This window comes from Oreochromis niloticus, linkage group LG16 (genome assembly GCF_001858045.2).
Source record: "Oreochromis niloticus isolate F11D_XX linkage group LG16, O_niloticus_UMD_NMBU, whole genome shotgun sequence".
Taxonomy (NCBI): domain Eukaryota; kingdom Metazoa; phylum Chordata; class Actinopteri; order Cichliformes; family Cichlidae; genus Oreochromis; species Oreochromis niloticus.
This window is the reverse complement of record NC_031987.2, coordinates 23,367,953-23,384,792: the sequence shown is the minus strand read 5'-3', so window position 1 is coordinate 23,384,792 and position 16,840 is coordinate 23,367,953. Positions and strand designations below refer to the sequence as shown.

The 16,840-nt window shown below is 38.9% G+C and overlaps 1 protein-coding gene across 6 annotated transcripts in view; it reads left to right on the top strand.

Annotated features, from left to right (window-relative positions):
* The window catches only part of nalcn (sodium leak channel, non-selective), a 65,183-nt gene that overhangs the window by 8,842 nt on the left and 39,501 nt on the right, over positions 1–16,840 (top strand). For all 6 annotated transcript variants that reach the window (XM_025903666.1, XM_025903664.1, XM_025903665.1 and 3 more), the window contains 4 exons: positions 602–753; positions 2,149–2,291; positions 2,568–2,672; positions 7,921–8,007. In XM_025903666.1, coding sequence (XP_025759451.1) covers positions 602–753; positions 2,149–2,291; positions 2,568–2,672; positions 7,921–8,007 — 487 coding nt within the window. The remainder of the gene's footprint in view (positions 1–601; positions 754–2,148; positions 2,292–2,567; positions 2,673–7,920; positions 8,008–16,840) is intronic.

The following is a 16,840-nucleotide window of genomic DNA, read 5'->3' as shown; positions in this document are numbered from 1 at the left end:
TCACTACACATTGTTATAAATCTAAGGTTATTAGATACTTTGAACTGTTTAATGAAACAGTAACATTTTAGGACCATAAGCATGCTTTAATAAGGGGTATCATTATCTTTGTTTTTGTGTCATCAATTTACAGATGCAGAAAACCAGTCATAAATAATTTCTTATAACACTCACAAAATGTAATATTATTGCTTTTCACTGGACATTTTCTCTCTTCTTTCAGGCTTCATTTATCTCTCCTCTGTCATCAAGAAAGGGGGATATCATAGATAAGACACATTAATATTATTCAGCTCAGTATAATGAGCTTTATTGGGATTCACCACTATGCCTCTGATTGCCCTTTGTGATAGTGCAATAAATTATTCCTCTAATAAACAATTTGGATGAGTGTCTGTGCAGACAATTTGAAGGCATTAATTTTCATTAGTCCAATCAAGCTGTTCCTGGTAACACCTGTGGCAATAAGACAAAGAGAGGAATTGTATTCACACATTAACCTCTGTTTTTCTCTTTTTTATTAGGCGTTTTTCTTTTTTGCAAGCACTGCCATTTTTGTATGAGCTAGTAATTTTTTTCTTGTATTTGTTTTATTGGTTAGCAATGTGTCACTGAACAACTTGACCATCCCAGACACCCATTGCTCCCCTGATGGAGAAGGCTACCAGTGTCCTTATGGCTTCAAATGTATGGACCTGAAAGAACTGGGCCTGAGCCGACAGGAGCTCGGTTATAGTGGATTCAATGAACTAGGTATGCGCTACACAATGATTCCTTCAAACGTACACGGATAAAAAACGATTTATTATCATATATTTTTATTTGTTTAAAAAATATATACAATTTTACAATTTAAATTTCTTACGGAGGCCAAAAAATACACATTGTAATGAAAATTGTTATTCTATACTGAGTAACTTCAGCACATGTTACTAAACATTTAACTAGAGAATTTCACCTTCAAGGCTTCCATATATTTTATCAAGACCTGTGAAAAAAATGACATTGTTTTGTCTATTCTACATAGCTCAAAAAATAATAAAAAAATACATTTTGAAAACACATCAGCTTTCCAGGTAAAAAAGAATCATACAAGTTATCAGATAGGACCTGGGTAATCTGCTAGGGACGAAAGGATGAGACATAGTTTGGTGGAAATGAAAGTTATAAACCTACAGAGGGGCTGAATCCAAAGACAAAATGAAAAAATGAAATTTCATTTCAGCAATTCAAAATATTATTCAGTTGTTTTTTAGGAATTAGCTAGTCACATGACAAAGTCTTGACTCTCACCTAGAGGAAATATGCAGAGTGTTTTAAGAAGAATTATCCAATTTCAAAAGGCTATATTTTTTAAAGCAATGTACATAGAATCTTGCAATAATTTTTGAAATGCATGGCTGAATATTAAGTTTTACATACAAAACTTAACAGTTTTGACAAGGCAGCCATGTGAAACGCACATAACGGCTGGGTAATTAAAGCCCTTTAAAATCGGATGATTCTTTTTGATACACGCTGTATGTTTGAATGGTAATAGTTTAACTGGGAACTCAGCTTTTTGATGACAGTTGTCAGCTACTTGTTTCCAATCTAACACTGATTAGTTTGTGCAGAGAATAATATTATATACCTCAAAAAGTAAAATGAGAAAGCTCACTCTACTTTTTCAAGCACTACAATAACTTGAAATAGTGTTTCTCCATAAAATCGTTTTTGGCTAAGACTTAATAGAACAGACAGTTCCTTTGCAAAGAGCACGTTAATCAGAAAAACAGCCAAGATTTAATTTTTTAATTTTTTTTTTTTTTTAGCTCGGCCTGCTGACATAATTTATGTTAATTAGAGGCATCAAAGATGAGTTGATTGGGTTTGAGTCTGGCAAACAGAATTTCCCGTCTTGTCATTATAACAAAGGGAACTATGAGGACTCTGTGAGCTGTCAGAGTAAACACTCATTATAGGTAAAAAGAGAAACTCAAACTGTTATCTTTTTAAATGGCTCAGTCTTCGGGGGAAACATAATAATTGGTGTGCGGTTCACAGACATCGACATGTTAAGCAAAAGACAGATGCTGACGTTTGTTTCTTCAGAAATCAGCTTCTCATCTGACTGCTTCTTTCTGACTCTTGTGTGTTTTTGCTCAGGCACGAGTATCTTCACTGTGTATGAAGCTGCGTCACAGGAAGGCTGGGTGTTCCTCATGTACAGAGCCATTGACAGTTTCCCTCGCTGGCGCTCCTACTTCTACTTTATAACTCTCATTTTCTTCTTGGCGTGGCTTGTCAAGGTTAGAGCTTGGCTCTCTCTGCTGCACTTTTCATGATAATTTCTGGAGATTGTTGAACACCGAAAGGTTAAGGTTAATTGACATAACCTAATATTTCACCTACAAACATGATGATTTACCCTTTTTAGTAGAATGTCCTCTGGCTAATGAGAGAATTAATGTCACGTCTCAGACAGCGAAAGGAAATCAAGCAATGAGCTTGCACTTGGTCATTGACTTCGAATAGCCTGAGCGCTCTTACTCTATCGTTGTCCTCCTTTTTTTTTCTTTTTACAGAATGTCTTCATTGCAGTCATCATTGAGACATTTGCTGAGATTAGAGTCCAGTTTCAGCAGATGTGGGGGTCAAGGAGCAGTACCACCTCTACTGCTACAACACAGGTACAACTGCTACAGACCCAAGCTAACAGACGAGAGCCATAAAACTGACAAATTGTGTGTCTCTTACATTTTGACTTGCATTGGTGCATTGCATTGATCTTTTTTAAACTGTAGATGTTGGTAACCAAGTGCATCAAATTCAGATGACTAGAACACAAACACATTTTTTGCAGTGTATTGTGATCCATAAATGCCTTTAGAAATCTAAAGAAGTGACTGCTTAATGACTCGTATACAGTAAGTTTTTAATAGACCTTAGTGTATTTAAGCTCATATATACTGTGTAAAAAAAATATTCAGATAAAAATAATTTTAAAAAGACAAGACATTTATGTGGCCATGTGACGAGTTGGCTCTCAGTAGCAGGAAAGGTTTACACTATGAACTTAGTTGTTGACTGTGTGAAATGTTTCTTGCTTTTGTTGGGCCTTTACTGAATCATTCAGGGGACATAGTGAAAGCTGTGTCCGAATTGGTGGCATCAAGTCGGGCAGGTTCTCGGTGGGCGTTTGGCTCATCCAAGATTATGCATTTTCACAGATTGTGTTTGTTTTATCAGGGAAAAAATCCAATGGTACAGCTAAACACTAAATGCTGTTGCAAATCTGTTAGCTCTCTACTCTTTATAGAAAAAATTGACCAAACGTTTAGCTTGCAACTTAACATTTTTGAGATATGCGCAGATCACAGTATTCAATGATGTCACTAGTGGTCACATCAGCTGTTTCTAGCAAATGTCATGGTTATGGTGATTCAGCATACGTACATTAACAAAAATATGTGGCTGTTGATGTGTGTGTGCTCTTTGCAAGGCCCTTATACTGCATCATACCGGTCTGACTAGAGTGATTGGTGTGAGTAGATCTGTTATTCCAACAAAACCAAGTTCCCAAAAAAGAAATTGTTTTATGCCATCAATGTCTTTGGTCACACTCATGAAAACTCAAAAAAGGCAGCTAGACTTTTGAAAAGAGTTTGGAAGAGGATTTCTCCTGTATTGACATGAATGGAAGAGAGTTTGGGAATCTCATCAGCATGTCTTGGGTGTCCCTTTCCAGAACATACTGAAGGATTATCCCCTTGGGATTTACCATAAGAGTCGAACAGCATGGCTGGAAAGGGGATCCTCTAAACTACCTTGCTCAGCTTTGTTTTGCTGTGTCTATCTCATGCATCCTGTGTGTGTGCTATCTGCTACTTGAGGCCAGGGATCTCTGCCTGAATTTGTCTGCTGCACCTCAGGGAGCTCTTTAGGATGTCAGTCCTTTGCTTTACAGTTCTTTCTTGACGTTTCTGTGCCAGGCGTCTTTAGATCAACAGATGTTTGTTGGCCACCAGGTGTATCCAGCACACTGCTGTCATGAGGCGAGTTGTGTGGCATGCGACAGACATGTTCCAGCCATCTTCATCGGTACAGTTTGTCTGTCCTGCTCTGCAGATTTTCCCTTGAGATGATGTTTGGGTAAAAGCTCTCGAGAGCAGCTCCAATTTCAATTTGAGTATGAACATGATCTTTTAGTTATACAGGAAACGGTCTTGAAAATACTAAGCTTTGTCTGAATGCTGGGTTGATGGAGCTTCAAAAAGACTTCAGCATGTTAGCTTTTGATAACCTTTGATAATTCTAATGTTGATCTGCTAGGTTCTCAGGTATTATCAGACTTCAGTTTGTCCGCATTACATTTTAAACTCTTAAAAATTATATAGTTTGGGGGTTCATCTATAATAGATTTTGATTAATTTCTCTCATTTCTTCTTATCACAACACCACTGCTATGCAATAACACACAGAAATAATGTTAAATAGCAAGATAACTAAAGTTGTATACATTACATTGTATTGTATTTAATGTATTCATTATGGAGCACTAAGGAATTGACAGCTCCAAAGGTTAAATAGAGAAATAACAAAAAACAAATGTCCTTTAGCAACAATTAAATAATACTTTTTAAAAAACAACTTGGATGTTATTGATTAGATATGTGAAAGCAAATTGCAAGACTGAACATAAGCGTTTCTTTGGTCTTATATTTGCTTTTGGAGTTTTCCTCTCACTATTTGCAAATTGTTTTGAAACTATATAGGAACATAAACAAGAGAGAGAGAAATTATCAGGAATATTCACAGATGTTAATGCCCCAAGAGCTATTGAGGAACATATAAAAGTGATTTATGTGAGAAAATATAATTTGAGACTCATTCTATAAATGGTTTCTTATTGTGGATTGTGTGTAGCCAACCTCTAATGAATACAGTACAACAATATATAACAAATATGTTATGGATCCATGTGCAAATTTGCATTTGGCAATTGTGTTGCTGGTAAAGCTACGAAGCCAGTGTTTGGTTTAGAGTTTAAACATTTGACATGAATAATCTGAATGATGTCGGCCTGACAAGCGGTGAACTGCAGATGTTTTTTCCACTGAGTCCTGAAAATGATTCTTCTTGTAATGTCATGAAAGTAAAACCTCTGCTACTTCACTCATGAATGGAAAACAGGCTAGTGCCACTGGCATACTCCTGTGACCTTGAAAACAATTAGCCTTTCTTGCCATTATCAAAATTAATCATAATCACATCGTCATGCCCCAGTCTTTATCTTAGAGGGGGGAAAACTAATTAGCTGTGGTGTAACACTTAACTGTCAATCACAGATGCTGAAAAGAATATGATCCATTCTTAAGGTTCCCCGGAGAGAGCAAGGTTGGTATAAGGTGGCCCTGGGAGATACTACCCATTCTATACTCCCTATTTCTTGTCTTTGCTATATTGTCTCCTGATTATTGAAGCTTTTAATAGAGATTAGGGTGTAAAGCTTAACTGCGTTGATTAAAAATGGAAAAAAAATGAGAAGGATAAATCAGCCTTTGTTTGACAAGATCAGACTTTAAATGCTATATTCTGATGAGCAGTTATGAAGTGCTGAACATTAAGCTGAAATACAGTGTAACTTTATCTTGGCTTGTCTTTAGCAGAATAATATCAACTTTATTTATTAGCAATGTTTTTGCTGATATAAAAACAAAACAAAGCTAATGGCATGCTATGGATTTGACATCAGTCTATGTGATTTAAAATGATGTAGTAGATATCAAAGCTGAAACAGTGTGCAGCAGGTGGGATGCTGGGTATGTAATCAAAGAATAGGATGACAAATGATGCAGGCATGTTAAAAATGTTTTATGTGTGAGAAGCCAGCAGCTGCAGATCAGTCCACACGTTTGTGTTTTATGCTGCTCACATCACTTCAGAGAAAATTCATGATACAAAAGGATTTAATCCACCACCTACTGCATGGAAGGATTTCAAGGACAGTCAGGCCAAAAACACTATACCAGCTCATTTGCTAAATAAATCATTAATCTTCCAGATTAAGTCACATCTGGCTCGTGTAGAGTTCAAAAGCAGTGTTCTCCTGTTTTCAGATTAGTCAGTTTTGTTTTTTAATTTAATTCTAGCTGCGTGTTAGTACATTGTTGGCATTGTGTTGGTCAGTGCTCTGCTTTGGACCAGACCAAAATGTCACGGTAAATGACTGCCGTGTATTTCATACGAGCATTTTGGTCACCAGAGGGTGAATACTGAATTAAGTCAACTTTTGACTCTGCTATTTGTTGTTCCTACATGATCACCTAAAGTTTCCCCACCACCAGGCCAAATTTTAGTTCATGCCATGTCTTAGCTAATGCATAAATGCCCACAAAACTAACAACATTGCTACCATATAGTAATTTAACACAATTAATAATAATGTCCAGGTCTGCCAGGAACAAGGGGAATTTTTAAATTGACTAATTCTGTTGTTTTGAGCAGCAAAACCTGCCTTTAAATGCTTCCTGTAGCCTGACTAAGGCTACGTTCACACTGCAGGCGAAAGCGCATCAAATCCGACTTTTCTGACCCTATGCGACCCGTATCCGATCATGGTATGACAGTGTGAACGGCACAAATCCGATATTTTCAAATCCGACCTGGGTCACTTTCGTATGTGGTACTGAATCCGATACATATCCGATGTTTTAGAAAGCGACTGCTGTTTGAACGGTCATGTCGAATTAAATCCGTCTTTTACGTCACTGACACAAGACAGACGCCAATTATCAGCGCCGGAGAAGACATCGTGAACGCTTCCTGGCCATCCAGTAAAACTGTTGGGAAGACAACGTTGGAGAAACGTGAACATTTTATTTGTACTGTATAATCTGCAGATTCTGACAGAAATCTGTAACTATCCTTTGAAGCACCGCTCCTCTCTAAAACAGCAATAAGGATCATTATTAGGCCACATGTAAATAACAAAATAACTTTATAACTTAAAGCAAAATTGGGAAACGTAAAGTCCGAAACAAGTCTTTATATTAAAGGCCGTCAGTCAAACAATACTGTTTGGTCTGGGTCTAAACAGAGCGCGTTGTGTGTGACGTCTTCTTTTGCGCATGCGGGCTGCTTTGAGGGTTCACACTAGAGCGCGTTTGCTGTCATGTTTTATTTGTAGTGTGAACAAGCAGACAAAAAAATCAGATTTGATCAAAAATCGTAATTGAGCATTAAGACCTGCAGTGTGAACGTAGCCTAAAGATTTGTTATGCTACATTCTGTCAACCGTCATTTTTCTCTGTATGTTTGCTTTAGGTTCACATAATTTTCTCCAGCCTAGGCAGCAAATGAATTTTCAGTGAAATTATGGTTTGTGTGCTATTAATTTAGATTTTCTATAATATTAATTATTTGTAACTGGGATTAGCATCTGCCTGAGTGGCTATAAACACTTGATCTTGCTGTGATATTGATGCATGGCAATCACAGTATGTTTGCTGTATATGAGTTATTGTAATGTTTGGCAGCCAACTGAAATAAACACTTTTGGTTGATTCTTAATATCAAGTTAACTCTTTGTTGATATTTCTCGTATGTCTAATTTGTTATATTCAAGATTTGGTAGAACTGTTATTGATGAGTGAACCAGCTGTCTTGTGAATTTGAAAGTCTCTGCTCTGATATTTGCTTGTTTTTATTTCCGGTGTTAGGTCCTCAGGCCTGCATACTGTATTTAGTAGCTATCACACTGCTTGTGTGGGTTGGTTCTGTGTGTATGCCTTCAGCTTTTTTCTGGCCACAGATGTCTTATGAAGATGTAGCCTAGGGGTTGAAATGTCTGTTGTGTCCAGTGTTTTGAATGGTATGGAGATTTTATGTGTGTGTGTGTGTTCGTTCTTCCACTTACATGCTGTCCTTGTGCCTCAGATGTTCCATGAAGATGCTGCTGGGGGATGGCAGCTTGTTGCTGTGGACGTCAACAAACCACATGGCCGAGCGCCTGCCTGCCTCCAGGTAAACACGTCACACGATTAATATGCTGCTGGTGTAAACTGTTTCTTTTTCCTCTCATATGCACCTGCATAATTCCTATTTTGTCTATTAACAAAAAAGCAGATAACTTCATTCTCTTAACAGCTGCTGTAGACGGATGCAGTATCACATCATTGTTTTTGCATTTGTTTCTTTCTTTAGTGGCTGAACAGTGTCAAACAGTTAAGTGATGGGATTTAAAATGAGGGGAGGCTAATGTTTGATGTGTAACGCTGTGCTAATGATGTCGCTCCAGTGACAGATGAGTTTTAAATGACTTCTACATGATGGACACCACTGGTGCCTCGTGGTTGGTGTGATCCAAATGGTTGGGCTTTAAAGATAAGCTGAAAGCGGCGGGTGTTGTTTGCAGCTGGCCCGCTGTTGATAGCGGTGTGTTGTGGGGTAAAAAGCTGGGCCCTTGCTGTGAAAGACTGCCAATGGAGTCTGCAGCTATGTGAAGGTGGATGGCTGTCAGCACGTCCTAATGGAGTTAAAGCTGCTCTGGAGCTAGGATTTAAGGACGCATGCACACATAAACAGAGCAAGAAAGAGAGTGCAAATAATAACAGGGAAATTTGAAGAAGGGAAGGAAAGAGAAAATGCGAAATATGCAGTATTCCCATTAAAGCAGCATGTCCCCCAGAGCCTCATCATCGGTTGAAGGAAAGATTTAGATAGAGGGATAACCAGAGGGATAAACACGGCTGACTTCCCTCTGAGCCCTGTGCTGCATTACAAGGAACAATCAAAGACTTCTTCATTTGCCTTATTCACTCATAACAAATAGCTATTATTGTCATTATGTGATAACAAGAAGACCATTTCCAACAGTAGAAAGGTTAATGGAGTGAAAGACAGCAGCATTAGGTCACGTTTATAGCACTGGGTCAAAAAAGACAGCTCCCGTTTTAGTCAGACTGCTGTGTGGATGAATTGCGGGTTAGATTGCATTCGCCTCCAGTAAAACTTTGAGCAGATGGGCAGAAAGAAGCAGAATCTGGTTAACGTTTACCTCAAAGGCCATCCCTTCTTGTTTGATTGCTTTGCTGTATATAATTCTGGATTTTTGCTTCAACATCATTAACTGCTGATAATAAGATAAGATAAGATAACCTTTATTAGTCCCACACGTGGGAAATTTGTTTTGTCACAGCAGGAAGTGGACAGTGCAAAAGTTGACAGTGCAATGGGAGTTATATAGGATGGGAGAAAGGAAAGGGTTTTTTTCAAGTCATATAGCAGAGGATACAGATGCTGTGGGGCTGGCTCCCTGTGAGAGGGAGCAAGCTTAACAGTGAATTGGTAGATGCAAAGCAACTCGCACTACCATCACATGGACTGTTGGAAATGGCCTTGAAATTGTGATAGATGAACATCTGTCTCTGACAACCAAAATACAGAAACATAAGATAAGAATGATCCTGATATTGCTTTATTAACTTCAGCAAAATATATTTCATATTCAGGCCAGTACTAGACAATGCATGTATTATAACAATAAAAAGAGTTTTAAAAGGACTTGTCACAATGAAGTATGCGGTCTGTGTATCGAACCGAGTATGTGATTTAACTTTCCTTTTCACTTTGCAATAATGCCAAGATATCGTCACATTTTTTGCTTATTGATCAGTATTGCTAATTATAAGAATATACATTTTTATTGTGCTGCTAACACTGAGGATGACCCTGTTTCATCTTCTATTTGCCACTACACAAAACCATAATTCACAAAGTAAGAATGAAGTCACATTAAATAAGATTTGAAATTAGCAAGTAGGAAAAGGTTAGCTTTCCCCCCCCTTAAACGTCTAAAGAATGCACGTTTTCAGAACGCCTCCTCATTGCTTTCACTTTTCAGACATGGAAGCTACATCCATCTTTTATTTACAGTCTAAGACTAGAATTTCATACTAATACAATTTTGAAGTATGCTACAATAGTCCCTGAGATGTTTTTACTATGTCTAGGGGTTATTGTTACAGGTCCATCAGTGCATTGCAGTAGCTGTGCTTATTGCTGAATAGACATTGCTGGATGGTAATTAAGGCAGCTGAGATGTTGCATCAGTAACTGAGTGAATAACTGGCTACGTGGCTCTGTCAGTTTAACATGAAAACATTAAGCAAAGTATGTACTGCAGTGTATTTATAAAAGCATATGGTAGCTAAATATTTAGTTTATAGTATATATTACTATGGGATTTCAGATCCTACCGCCAATATAGCCTAGATGATTTTCATGTTTCCATGGTAACAATCAGTGACATGTGTTTACCAATGATACCATCTGACAAAAGCTGAGGAAAATCTGCCTTGCAGATAGACTTGAGTGCAAGCAAGAAAAATAAGATTGTGTTTAAATAACCTGCTGAAACTTTTGTTTTAGTTTGTTTGTTCAGTTGAGATTCTTATTTTTTTAAGTTGGTATGTAAATTTTTAGCCTGCTTGTGCATTCAGTGTGTCAAATGTGAAGCAAATAATGATTAAGTATTAGCTGAATACTTGTGACTGATTTTGACATGTATTGTACAGTGCTAATCTCAAAAGTCTTCCATTGTTTTCTGGTGCCAGTCAGACACTGACAGCAGTTTGTGGCATGTAAAGCCATCAAAGCACTCTGAAAATGTTTTGATGTTTTCATGTTGTCAAAAACACTGCAAGATCTAACCCAGCTCTTCAAACCAAACCAGAAAGGCCTAATCAGAGATCACAAAATAGGGTTTTAAGTAAGGAAATATGTTACAGGTTTCACAGATTAGTTGTTGAAAGAGGTTAATCTCATCTAAAATACGTTGTACGCAAAATATTCACCAATGTTGACTTGAAGAATTATTCTTTTATTTTCAAAGGACCTTAATTTAAACTGTCTTCTAATTTATTGGAACAGGCCAGTCCATAATGTGCTTTGACTTCTAGTGAGGAAGCATAATAAAGACAAACAACAGACTGTTCATTATTAAATCATGATATTTCCCACTGGAAATGGAACTTCAGACTTAGAATTTCCTTAAGGTATTACAATTTTTTGATATTGTTATATTTAAATAAAAGAAATGTACCTGAAAATCACTGTAAAATGAGTTTAAATAGGAAAGACATGGGATTGATTGCACTGACAGTTAGTGTAGGTGCACCTGTGTATCTGTGCATCCATGTGTCGTGGGCAGTTGTACACAGTAGTTTACTCAATGTATGTAAATGTGATTTAAAAAAAACACACATTTCTCTTCTCTGATGTAATGGATGGTGTGAGAAGGCATGCCATATTACACCAGTATCAGATTATTGATGGATGCTCCTTGCACTCTTTCTTTAAAGCCTTGCCAAACACTGTATTTCTTTGCTTTTTCATCCATATCAGAAGGGAACAGTGTTAGCTGACTTGACAGGTAGAGTGAAGACAGGTAGTGGAGATCCAGCCTGCAGGGCCATCTGTGAGTGCTGGGGAAGTGAAGTGTGAGTTTCTGTTCTGCTCTGCCTGGCTCCAGAGTAATTGGCCGTCAAATGATTAAAATGTTTCAGCGCTGGCAGGTGGGTGCTTTCTGCAGATAGGAGACCCGTGTGTATCCTGCGTTTGTCTGCTGCTGGCTCACCTATTACCGTCGGAATGTCTTTGAAACTACGTGCAAGTGTCCGGTCATGCCTCTGCGTCTTCGACAGGCAGCCCGTCGATCTGCCTGCAGATGTCTGCGTATTTGTTCGTGTGCGTGTGTGTCAGTCTGGGTCTGTCTTGGTCCAATCTGGCTGCAGCAGTTGGAGATAGCACATAATTGATTAACCACCTGCTCTTTTTGGAGACGGGGAGGAAATGGCAGCTTCCTCTCCTGAGGGGCTACAAACAAAAATAGCCCTCTAAGCAGGGAGCACCTTCACTTTCCTCGTCCACTCTAACAGCTGTTTTTATAATGTTTTTATTATCTCATTTTTAACTAATGCTGTCTTACAGCAGTATAGTCTTAATCAAAATTTTGACAACATATGGCATCCTTGTTGTGATTTTTGTTGAATTAGAATATTCTGTTCTTTTCGCTTTCGGATAGTAAAAACTTTTTTTTTTTCTCAATTCAAGTGTGCATTGCAGTGCACATTTGTGGCTTTTCAAGGTTTTTAGGAGAATTACAGCCAGTTTTGCACAGTACATTACAAAAATATTTTCCATTACATTTGCAAATTTGTGCTCATGAAATCTACCAACAATTATTTTCATATACATATTTGCGTGTTTCTCTTTGCTATAGCATTAAAAGCATATTTTTATGTTTAGACATTCTAATCAGCTCTAGAGTTTAGAATAAAGGGCTGTGAGAACAAAAGACATGCACGAGTGTTCCTGTGAGTTTTTAGTAATGTCTGTAAGAGCCATCTTACGTTCAGAAGGTCTCTCTTTGCTATATTTTAATCACACAGACTGCTTGGACAGTATTTATTTAAGGGATTTCAGTCGGAGACCGGTGGAGGTTAATGAAGCATTCTGTTCCTTTCCCCATAGATTTGGTCTGCTAATTAGCCTCTGATGCTCCACCGTGCCATAATTATACCGCAGATTGGTGCTTTGGCTGCTATAGGCAAAATAAAGAGAAATACTCACTGCAGATATATACTATTGGAGTCAATCCAAGGAGCTTGGAAAGAAAAGCATCTGGACTTCTTTGAGTTGCTTGAAGACGTTTCACCTCTCATCCGAGAAGCTTCTTCAGTTCTAAGGGTCAATGGTGGAGAGTCCCAGATTTAAACCCAGTGGGAGTTTCCCCCCAAAGAGGGACAAAGGACCCCCTGATGATCCTCTACCTAATCACATGAGCCAAGGTGTGAAAGTGGGCGTGGGTCCCAATCAGCCAGGGTTTCGGGTGAGCTCATTGTGAAACCTGGCCCCACCCTATCATGTGATTTCCTGAGGTCAGATGGCCCAGGATGTGCGTGGGCGTTAAGGCGTCTGGGAAGGGATCTCAAAACTGGATTATAGATGGCAGACAGTTGGTTTCGTAAACCCCTGCCTCTGTTCAAAGATGGTCGCTCACAGTGGATGTAAATGGCTTCTTTCACTCCTCTTTCAAACCATCTGTTCTCTCTGTCCAAAATGTGAGCGTTGGCATCCTCAAAAGAGTGACCTTTGTCCTTTAGATGCAGATGAACTGCTGAGTCTTGTCCCGTGGAGGTGGCTCTTCTATGTTGTGCCATGCGCTTGTGAAGTGGTTTTCTCGCTTTTATTTCCAAGCACCTTAGACTACGATGACCTGGATGACTGAGAACCTTCACAGACATATTGGAGTCAATAATTGAAAGAGCTTCAAATGACCACTTAGGGAGAGTGGAAAAACAATAATGAATGTTCAGGTCTTCTAGTAATCCAGCAAAGTCATGTGTTTTATTTTGCATGGTCTCTTTGCCAATGAGCAGTTGCTGTTCCTCACTCCACATCTGCAGAGCTAAATGCAGTGTGATGGATAAACCACTAGCTTACTGAGAAAAAGGAGGATCTTTTTGACCTCTCTTTCCCTAAAGCCAGAGGTTATTGATTCTCTTGAGCTCCCTATTTGTCCCTGCCACTGATCTTTGTCTTCTGGATCTACTCAGTGACACCACTTGTATCCTTTTAGGCAGCCACACAAACACAAAGATCTACAATGTGTGAAGGTTAAGGTCAGTTTGACTCTGTGTGGAAGGAGAAAGAGGGTACAAAGAAGGGAATTAGATGAGGAGAACACAGGATGCAGAAAAGAAGGAGATAGCAAGGTAGGTGGTGCATATGTGTGTAATGTGAAATGGATCATCTACAAGAAGGAAGTGAACAACATGTGACTGTTCCTGTGAGATGAGCTCTGAATGTAATTGTTCTTTCAGTCTAGACAGGTGCACAGTGATATATTTTCTGAAATTAGATACACCACACAGTCCTATTCTAGGACTAAGACACGAAGTGGACCCAGAGGTGGCAAAGCCAGCAGATATTAAAGGGAGACCATCATGTTTTATTAAGACCCTTTTTCCAGCCAGAGACATGAGTCAGCCTGCTATAGTCAAGGCCGTAATAAGTCAAGGGGCACCCACTTAACTTGATCCACAGCCCAGTAAGACTTTATGCACCCACTCCTTCAGCCAAAAGCTTTCAATTACAATAACTCTGTGTTGATATCTTAATTTGACAGTAGGCTTCTGAATTACGATGTTTGGTTTGCATATTTCATTTATTTATTTATTTAATTCGGTTGGAATAAAAAAGCCTTAAGAGAACTCTTTGTCAAGTATAGAGACTTAAAAGATAACTCAAGCAAAACAGTCTGTAATCCCACTCAAGTTCTTCTTAATCTCAGTAAACAGGAGAGAGAAAACTGTAGCAGCAGTAGGTGCCAGAACATGGCCCAGTCTGTTGGTGACAATTCCTGTGTGACTACTGCTTTTCCCTGCCAGCTATGTGCACATGTGCTACACTCCTCTCATGTACCAGCGGAAAGAGCATTTGTCCTCCTTGGCAGTCTGAGGGAACAGACAGAAGACGAGGAAGCAGCCAGTCTGCGTCTCTTTGTTGTTTGTGTTACAGTTGCAGGCCCTGGAAAATTTCCAGGTATTATGGATATTTTCCCATCATTCAGAGGATCGGTCTCTTTACTTACAGCGGCTCGTGTCGCTACATCTCTTATATGAGGACAGCTGAATGTTGTCTCAGCTCTTTTGTGAGATTACGGTTTATTCTTCACTGACCAGAGCCTTTAGTGAGTGAGAATTTGCTTCACTGTTCAAATTGACTTAGCATTAAAGAGGAAAAGTGCACAAGTCAAGTAGCGAGAAGTCTTCATAAAAAGAGAAATAGATGTTCATTACCTATTCCTTTGCATTTTTTCAATTGCACTTTTCATTTTACCAGAGAAAAACACACACTGAGTGCTCTTTTTCCCTAGATACCAATTTGCATGCCACTCGAAATGATCTTTTCTCCACAACGCTATTTGCATGTATAATTTCTATCATGGACAGTCTGTTGCAGTCTAGAAAATAAAGGCTGAGTACATGCTGCATGTTGGAGGTATGCTGTGCTATGTATTGGAAATTAAAGTTTGCTTCGCTCACAGAGAAAATCGTTCTATTATTCCCTGGAAAAAAGACAAAATCGCAACTTAATGTGTAGCTGCTTGCAACACTTGAATTCATCATGTCTCTGTGTGTGTGTGTCATTAGTAACTTTTCTGTGTGGAACTTCAGGAAGCAGTTGCTAGTAAATGTGAGGTGGACATTACATTTCAAATATGTGGATGCTTATATATAGTATATGGTTTAGTATGTGTATATAGTCATGTCGTAGATTTGGGAGAAAACAAGAAATTGATTAAAATGTTCTATTTTATTTCAGCAATCATCAACTTCATATATTCATATTTATACAAGCAGTGTTTTTATGTGGTGTGTGTGTGTGTATCTGCGCACACGCATGATTGTGCCTGTGTGCAATGAGCACCTGGTATTTCAAAGAATCAGCCAGAGGCAGCTCAAATAAATAGCATCCATCAAACAAGTGGGAAAGGATTTCAGAGACATACAAGCTGAGGAACATCAAACAGCAGGGGAGAGCCTTCTTGTCCTGGAGTTGGTGCTCTTAAATTGATTCTGACATCTTGAGGCCATACAGGGTGTGCCAGTGTCATCAGCTGCATTAGGGAAACTCAGCCATTTTGCCTTTGGAACAACATGGAGAGCGTTATACGGCAAAGTGCTCTGCGTGTTTAGGCAATTTGGCGCAAATGGCAGTGTGAGGGGAATATCAAAAGCTTGTTTTGTGGCAGACGTGAATGGTTACAGGGCTGTATCTCCATATGACAGATGTTCGAAGTAGACACTGCTCTCCAGGTTTTCTTAGAGATGTGATTCCCAAAAGCTGACAGAGAATATGGGCAAAGTCAGGACCTTAAGAAAATTGACTGCTTCATACACACAAGCATGTACTTTCTGCTCTCTGTCAGTATGCCTCTGTCTTGCTTCTTCACACACACACACACACACACACACACACACACACACACACACACACACACACACACACACAGATCCATTGAGCCAAAACACCCATGGGGGAGAACGTCTGGTTGCTGGAAATGTCAAACTGCTTTGTCACGTCCAATCTCAGTCAGGGAGCTTAAGCACTGTGTGTCTAGAGTGGGCATGTGTAAGTTCGACACAAAAACACCCATCCCCAAGGCTATGAGCTCTGTTAGCCTAGCCAGGAAGTTGAGTTTTCAAAAGTAGGAAGAATTCAATCTTACAACAAACATGAAGTGAAAAAAGATTTGTAAAAGATTTGGCTGACTATACTGGCAATTTCATAGCTCTGTATATGACTGGGTCTTATGCAAATGACATCATCTTAAAGAGCACCTTAACACTAGCTGAAGATCTTGTTTTTACTGACATCCAGTGGTTTAAGTTTTCATCCACCTGCCGTGATGTAAAAGTTAGGGCTGTTGCTTGACCAGTGGAGTGAATTTTTGATCACATCCAACCCAGCATGCATGATAGGGGGATCACACTAGAAAAGTTCAACCACAGAGGGCAGCCAAACACTCCTTTGTTAGCCTAGATTTAAAGCCCAAGTTTATTTTAAGCTGTCGGAAACTTAAGGATATTACTAACCTGTCTCTTAGTATTTAAGACTGTGAAAGAAATGATCCCAGAAAAGTGAAATTAGTAGAATTTAGACATATGTCTAACCGATTTATACCCACAATTGCCCCAGAACCGGTGTGCTTAACCTCAAAACTGCTCCTTTTAACCTCTCCCTTTTTAACCCTCTTTAATTGTAATGCAGCCCTGCTGGTTAACAGTCT